The 8,152-nt window shown below is 45.6% G+C and overlaps 1 protein-coding gene across 1 annotated transcript in view; it reads left to right on the top strand.

The window, feature by feature from the left end:
* Positions 1 to 3,783, top strand: part of RTN3 (reticulon 3) — a 47,938-nt gene extending 44,155 nt beyond the window's left edge. The window contains exons 5-7 of the mRNA XM_006911180.3: positions 418 to 464; positions 1,322 to 1,380; positions 2,781 to 3,783. Of these exons, the coding sequence (XP_006911242.1) occupies positions 418 to 464; positions 1,322 to 1,380; positions 2,781 to 2,826 (152 nt within the window). The 3' untranslated portion in view covers positions 2,827 to 3,783. The remainder of the gene's footprint in view (positions 1 to 417; positions 465 to 1,321; positions 1,381 to 2,780) is intronic.
* The last annotated feature ends 4,369 nt before the right edge of the window (positions 3,784 to 8,152 follow it).

The following is an 8,152-nucleotide window of genomic DNA, read 5'->3' as shown; positions in this document are numbered from 1 at the left end:
GAGAGAACGCCCAGCACGGCTCCAGTCCTTCCCTGTGGGCCAGGCTTTGACATCCATAGAGACCTTGAACTAGATATTGAAGGAACCTGTATTTGTGGCCATACTTTATTAAATTGTTCTAACTGTAAAGAGATATCAAAACAGCTAGAAGTAGAGTTGTCTAGACTTGACTTAAATATGGGGATCTTATGTGTAAAATCCATTTTCATAATTTGCAAATTACCTGTGGTACAAAGTAGGCAGCCTACGTTATCTGTATCTCACTGTCCCTAATTGAAGGTTCTAGCCAGAATCTCTCACTGAAGAAATTCTGTTTCTCTGTATTTCATGAGGAAAAATGTGTGTGCTACTTAAGTCCTGAGACTCGATGACTGTCTCACATGTGCACTTGCCATGTCCCGTGATTCTGTCTTACAGCCGAACTGCTCGTTTTCAGTGTTCCGATTGTCTATGAGAAGTACAAGGTAAGTGTTGACCTGTTGTGAATCAGATATGTGTTGGTGCGTGACTAGTGTTAGTTCATTTTTTAGGTATTGAAAGTTCAGAGCAATCTTCTTTTTCTAAAGTCTAATTTTATATGTCAGGTGCCCATAAGAAATGGTCACAGTGGTTTCATCTGGTTTCTCTAAGGAGAGAAACTGAATGTCTAGAAGAGATAAGGGCATGATGCAGACTTAACTTTTATACCTTATTATGTGCTTTTTGTGTTTTTATCACATGAATACATTATCTGCTCAAAAATATAAGTTGAAAATGTTTAAATAAATCAGAGCTCTTGTCTAAAAAGAAACTTAAACTACTAAGAAACCATTAAGGCTATTCTGGGACTCCATCGGTGTGAACAGATATTTGCTTGTGGAATGGCGTATACAGACTATATTAGATTCTATGGTGTTATTCTTTCTGGATTAAGTCATCCATCAACAGACTTTATGGTTTTTTGGTATTAAATGAATTAGTCTTATCAGGAGCCAAAACACATTTATGATTACAGAAAATAGATTGGATGCACAGTTTCTAGTATTCAGAAAGTGCTATTATAAGTCCAGTGTCTCTAAAGGAAACACCTAACCAGTAAGACTTACCTCTGCAAAAGAAGTGAGTGATTTTTACTGCAACCGAGTATGGGGTGTTTATGGCATAATTTAAATTCTGAAACCTGCAGTTTTTAAAATACTTTCAAAAGTCGAGCATTATTTTCATTTTCCAGAATATTCAGTAGTGTTTTTAAAAAATGATTAAACTAGACAAAAGAATATAACCTTCAGGAAAATCGTTTATCTGTGCGTTGCCACAACTGAGTCGTTTTCCTTCCTTAAAGACCCAGATTGATCACTATGTTGGCATCGCCCGTGATCAGACCAAGTCGATCGTTGAAAAGTAAGTATGCTTAGGTTCCACAGTTGATCCTGACGTGTGCTTTTTCTCCCCCAATGACTTTTAGTCCCCTGTGTAAAATGCTGATGCACACTTTCACCCTAAAATGTGATTTTCACCCTGAAAAAAAAAAATCTTAATTTGTAGTATGATGTTACCAGATGCTTCTTTAAAAAGAACATCCTTTGTATCTTAGACTAAAAAGGATCAACGGAATCAGGACCACTCTGCATTTTGAACTGGCTTTTAAATGTTTTGGTTGTCTCCTCCTTTATTTTCACATATTCAATTTTAAGCCAAGCTCTTACGTCTTTTCAGAAATCAAGTTTTAGTGAATAAATGTCTTAAGGCTCAACACTACCTCTTTCCTAAAACCACCAAATCTGTTTTCATTTTTAAAACCAATTTGATATTTAAATCTTAAATCAAGGAATAAAATCTTGGTAGACATTTTTATGACTCCCTATATCAAGGAAAAAAAAATTTTTTTTTGAATTATTTATAGCAAACACTATGGATCCAGCACTTCAAATTAAAATGTCAACATTTTTTCATATTTTCCTCAGATATTCTTTAAGAAACAAAATGTCACAGACAGTTAAATCTACCCTTTGCGTCAGCCCCTTGCACACCCCAGACTTCAGTGCTTTCTTAGAGCTTTGATAAGAGGAAACTGTGACTGTGGTCGGACAGCTCTGGCTTGATGCCAGGCCTTTACCTGCCCTTTTGCTTTTCTAGGTACACATCAGAGCTAGAAGCAGGCAAGGACACTGAGCACAAATACATATCCGCTTGCTGTCCACCCCTGACTGTGAAAGATGGTCTTGATTAGCAGTTTGGCTGACCAGGCCCCTGCCGTGGGATGTCACACTTAGGGAGTAGCTTTGACATTCACTGAGAGGTATAAATGACCTTAGTCATGGGGAGTTTTAAACAAAATAGAGGGCAGCTTTGGTGTCCTGTGAGGAGCTAGGAACTATTGCCAGCTCCTGTAGTTTTTTAATGTGTCTCCTTGACCTTGACTTCTGGTTCCTTTTGTGGCACTAGTGTGTGACCTGGCATTCCCCGATAAATGGGCCTTTGCATTGCCAGTGTGTAGAGCAGTCAGCAAGCATTATGTCCAGATACCCCTTTTTCTTCACTGGACCCCCCAGTGAAGGACCCACGGGGTGCTGGCAGTGAAAGAGGACATGGTGGCAGGGAGGGGGTGGACCTTCGTGGACCCACTCAGCACATCCCAGGCCAGATTCCTGCCGTCCATCGTAAGCCCTGTGGAAACGGGAGAATGTTCTTCATGCTGCTCCAGCAAGTCACGGACTGTCTTCTAGCATCACTGTTAAGATAAAAACCTAGAGCTAATGTCTGTTTTTACCCTTTTTTTTTTTCCCTCTTGTCCTCAATAGGATCCAAGCAAAACTACCTGGAGTCGCAAAAAAAAAGGCAGAATAAGTACATGGAAACCAGAAATGCCACAGTTACTAAAACACCATTTAATAGTTATAATGTTGTTACTTGTACTATGAAGGAACTGCTCAGTGTCAGCTTGAGCCTGCATTCCAAGCTTATTTTTTTTTTTATTTGGTGTTTCCCCTCCTTTCCCTTTACCCGCAGTATCAAGCACAAGAATTGTTGGACTAAAAGAAGAACTGATATCTTAGAACCCAAAAGAATAAAGACAGAATCAGTTTAATAGGCTAAATCAGAACCTTAATGGTGGTGGAGCTTTCACATGTAGCTTGAAAAAGGCGAAAGAGTCAGAGGTAAAGGAGAAAATGAAAACACATCTCCTGGGTTGTTCTATTTAATTTTCACGGACTAGTCTTACACAGCTTCCCATCACAATTTTGCTCTTATTTTTAAGTTAAGAATTAATGGTTAACTTATAAAGAAATTATCTGGGGACAAGAGGGATTCCTTCTTTCTGGGGTTGGTGTTTTGCAGCCCTCGACCCCTCTTCCTGCCCCACAGTGTGAGCAGCTACTCCTCATATTCCTCTTCTTCACTTAGAGACCTTTCAACTCTATGGGTAACTCCTGGGTGGTAGTGATAATTCCTGGTTCCCAGAATGCCGTCTGATCATCGAGAATGGAAGCAAAGTGGGGCTGGAGAGGGAGTCAACAGGGGCATCTCTGTGGCCGCCGCTCCCTCTCTGCTCGTCCCTGGGAAGGGAAAGGCTCCGCCATTTGGGAAGGTGGTGTCTGTGTCGTTTCTTTTGGACACCAGTTCTGAGCTTTCGTTTGAGAACTCATTCCTGAATGTGCTTTCCTCTCTTTTCCCTGCCCACCTCACCTCAAGTTTAAGAAACATGGTTGTACTTTTATTGTTATGAAATAAATGTCTGTAACTGCTGTACACACTGCTGTAAACTTGTTAGAGAAAAATAATAATCTGCATGTGGGCTCCTCAGTTATTGAGTTATTGTAATCTCATCTCAGGCCTGTGGGGGGGAACATTCTCGAGAGGCGAATACAGAAACCCAAAAGGCTTTTTTTTTTTTTTTCCCCCTCCATCTTTTCCCTGCGGCTTCTTCCTTCACAGGCTGTATTTTTAACCTGTGCTCATCATTTTACCCTGAGGACCACAGCCGAGCTGGCTTGGGAGGAATCGTGTGTGTCTGTGGTTAAGAGACCACAAATTAGTATAGAGAAGTGCATCTTGTGGTTCATGGGAGTTTTAACTTTGAGGCTAGCTTCTGAGTGTGTTTTGTGGGTTCCTTTCATTTTCAGGCACATAAAATGTTCTAGCATCTCTGCCGTGGCCCAGGGTGCTGCTTTTGAGAGTGTTTCCCAAGAAGCTGTAGGGAAGGGTGACCGGGCAGGGTCAGAGTGTGTTGACGGGCTCCACGTACAACCAAAAGACAACGGAACTGCTCGCTCTGGCATCAGATGCAGAGTGATTGAGAATCTGGGATTCCTGTTTGAGACTAATAGATGTCTTCCTCCCCTTCCAACATGAAAATTTAGTAAACTTGAACGTCATCTGTGAGTTCCTTCAGGTTGTTACTCGTCATGATAAACCAGAGGGAGTATGCACTGATGACTTTAAAGTAAGGGCTATAATCTTTGACGGTCCCAAAGCACTGCAACACTATACAAGGTCGTGGAAGGGAATTTTCTTTCCACTTTTTTGGGAAAACTACTTAGAGATTTAGTTGGGTAAAAGGTACCCTTGCCTTACTCGGTTCTTATTTTCTTAGCCCCCTTTCTTTTTTAATTTTCAAACCAATTTCATGTCGTAGTGTAGGAAATGCACCTTCCATCCCCATCTTTTGCCCTCCCAAGAAGTCGGTGGACTGGTCATGTTTTTGGGCTTCCCCTCCAAAGGACCTTTTTCTGCACTGGAAGCCTCCACGCGTAGCTCTTTTGTTTTATTACTGCTGTGTTTAGATAATTGGACAGATCTTTGTGTCACACAGGATTTTTTTTTTTTTTTAAGAAAAAAACTATAGATGAAAAATTACTAATGAAACTGTGCGTGTATGTGCGTGCAACATAAAAATAGAGTAGCACCTAAGGAGCTTGAATCTTGGTTCCTGTAAAACTGCAAATTGATGTGGTATTAATTAAAAAAAAAAAACACAATGTCTGTGGTGTCATTCTGCTAACTTTATTCTTTATACACAGTTTGGGTAAAGTAAGAACCAAACAAGGCTTCCACTGGCCCCCATCCCCACTCCACTTCTGAGGCTTTAAAAAGCAACTAAGAGTTGATAACATAATGATGCTCAAGACTGAAGAATTTCCATAGAGCAAAGGTGTGCGTTTGGTTTCTGAAAGAAAATAAGAGCCCCTCCTAAGAGGTGAGCTTAGGAGAAAGATGAGCAGGAGGGGCCGGAGGGGTCTCTTGTCGCAGTTCAGCCCCATACCAACCTAGGAGGGTTCCCTGCCTGCAGCATACGAAGCAGCCTCTAAATCACAGTCACAATGCACTTATATTTGAGAGTCAGTCACCATGGAAAATGGGAACTAAACACATCAGGTCTTTGCTGAAACAACCTGTCACCTGGGATTTGCTCTTCACAACTAAGGCTGCCGTGACCCTTAAGCTGGATTTCAAATTTTTATTCAACATACCTCTTAGAAAGCTTAGGCTGAAATGAAAAAAATAACTGATGCAAACTTCACAAATACACATACAAATGTTTGAATAATGTCACTAACTTGGCATATAAATATGTATTCAGAGTAACATTTACATATTGGCTGTAATAGCAAGCATACCATTAACAAAAAATTCATGAAGAAACTTCACCTGTTCAGACCCCCAAGGCAAGGAGGCACACCTAGAGATGAGGGTCCCCTGACCCCTAAGCCGTGAGACCTTAGCTCCAAAGTAGGAATCGTGACAGTGGCACTTCCTAAATCACTGGTGCTCGAACTTCAGTGAGCCTTGTGATCACAGGAGGGCTTTATATTAGCAAGAGTGCTGGGCCTGCCCGTTTCTGATTCAGGGAGGTGGGGCCTGAGAACCGTTTCTGGCAGTTCCTGATGCAGTGCTGTTGGTCTGGTGGCCACTCAGAACCACTGATGCTTCGGGCTGTCTCTCCACAAAGACATCCATTCCTGTCCTAAAGGCCCCTCCCTGCCTACCAAGAGGAATAAACCGTTCCTTATCAGGTCTCTGGCCTGGTTTACCTGAACTTCGGCAGTGGGCTCGGGTGGCTAGAACGGGTCGCCCCAATATGCCTACTGTTTTTGAACAGGCAGAGTAGCAAAAATGGTAGAATACTCATTCTGGATCTGAAAACATGCGTGAAGGAAAATAAAAGAATGGCAGTGCCCAGCCTGGTGCCATCCATAATCCCTGTTCTCGAGCTTTTAATACTGTTTCAGAAACCCTGGAGATTCAAACACTAGGAATTCACTTTTCGGTCGACTAATGGCCCATGCAGTATTTCCTGGTGGCATCAACAACACGATGCCGGAGCCCTTGCCCTACAGGGGAGGATCTGGGCCAGGGGACAGTCAGCCCCACTTCCGGAGTTCTAATGAAGAAGGCAGCTCCTACACCCTCCAGCTGAAGCCTGGGGTGGCAAGGGGAAGTATGCAGCTCTTGGCCATCCCCAGGTCACAGCCTGCAGCTCCCAGCTCATGCCATCCTTTGGCAGGCCTAATGGGAAATAACTTACCAGAGACTGGGAGGCAGTGCCCTTATAGTGCAAAGGAACTAAATTAGGAGTTTTTATTCTTGGACTGTCCTACCTGGCTGTGTGATCGTTTCAGTTTCTGGGCTTTATTTTCACCTATCTGTGAAAGGGGTGGGGGCAGATACTAGTTAATCTCCAAGGTCTTTCCAACTCTGACAATCTTGAGTTATATAAAAATGTTATAAAATCCGTGATATAAAATCCAATTCCCAAATCAGGAAGAGTCAAGGGGACTGGGCCTGAGGCACTTGAACCTTGGGCTCTGGCCTGGGGGTGGGGGGCAGCTAGGAAGAGAGGAAGAGCTTCCTCTTTCCTCTAGATTTTCTCTCCCTCAGAGGCAGCCCCTGGCCCCAGATTTCAGGGCCCCTCCCCACTCCAGGCCCAGCCCTCGGGTCCCACCCGCTGACCACCCCACTCTCAGGCTTTAAGACCAGAAGAAATGGCCTGGCTGTGACGAGCAGACATTGGGGCCCGGAAGTGAGGAGAGGCCTGGAGAGTCAGACATTGGTTTGGGATGCTTGGGGTCCTCTCAACGCCCCCCTCTGTCCTCGCTCCTTCCTTTAGGTCCTTCCACCACCACCTCACAGCTTATCTCTGATACACGCATAATAAATAAGACATTTGCACATAAGGGTGACTGGGACAGCTCTCTCCCCACCCTCCCCCTTTCATATAAAAGCATTAAATACAATTTCAAAATAAAATACAAAGAGCAAAAAGGGCCTGATCTTGGGGCCACCTGTTCTCCACAGGAGAATGAATCTACACATTCCTCTCGGACCTGCCTGGGAGATCGCGGGGCCCCTTCCCAGCCTCACAGGGCCTGGCGCTGCCGCGGGGAAGAGAAAGGCCGAGGCCCGGCCCCAGGCCCCTGCGGGCTGCGAATGGGTGGCGCAACCACTGCGCACGAAGGGGTACAGGGAGGGGACGGGTATGTGCCGCCAACTACCAGGACCTCCAGTGCCCCGGGCTCGGACCGACGGGGGCGCTGAAGCAGCAGCGCCTGAATGAGCTGAGGGGTGAACGGAGGCCCCCGGAGCAGGAGAGGAGCAAAGGAAAAAAGTGCTAACCCCTTTACGAGATCTCGGTCCGGCGGGCGCGGCCAGTGCGGGGAGGCGGGTGGGGCCGCCAGCGTGCGGTCCCCTCGGAACCCGCTCGGGAGGACAAAGAAACAATGGATTCTGCCAGCACATCTGTCTGGGAAAAAACTGCTCCTTCAGCCTTCTCCCCGAAGTCAGACAATTCATTTTTTTCCCCATATATCCCTGGTGATTTTCGAGCTGCTTCCACAGCACTGGAGCTCAGAGCAAGTGAGGCCCCCGAGCTGGGCCCCCGGCCAGGGAAGGGGCCGGGGCAGCTTTCCTGCCCTTTCTGCCACCCCCCTATGTCGTCCTAATACTGACTGTCGGCGCCCCGACCCCGGCCCGGCACAGGATCGCCTGGCGGGGTACGGCCGGACACCGGCCGGGGCTAGAAACGCTCCGTGCAAACGTCGGGAGGCCGCTGTGGCTTCTCGGGAAAGGTGGGGCCCTGCGTGGGGAGGACCAGGACCTGCGCGGTCCGACTAGCTCCGGGAGCTCCGTGGCACCTCACCGATCCCCAATCTGCGCCCGGCCCGGCCAGCGGGGG

Source organism: Pteropus alecto, unplaced genomic scaffold (assembly GCF_000325575.1).
Source record: "Pteropus alecto unplaced genomic scaffold, ASM32557v1 scaffold43, whole genome shotgun sequence".
Taxonomy (NCBI): Eukaryota; Metazoa; Chordata; class Mammalia; order Chiroptera; family Pteropodidae; genus Pteropus; species Pteropus alecto.
The sequence above is the reverse complement of the archived record's forward strand: the minus strand, read 5'-3'. Positions and strand labels throughout refer to the sequence as shown.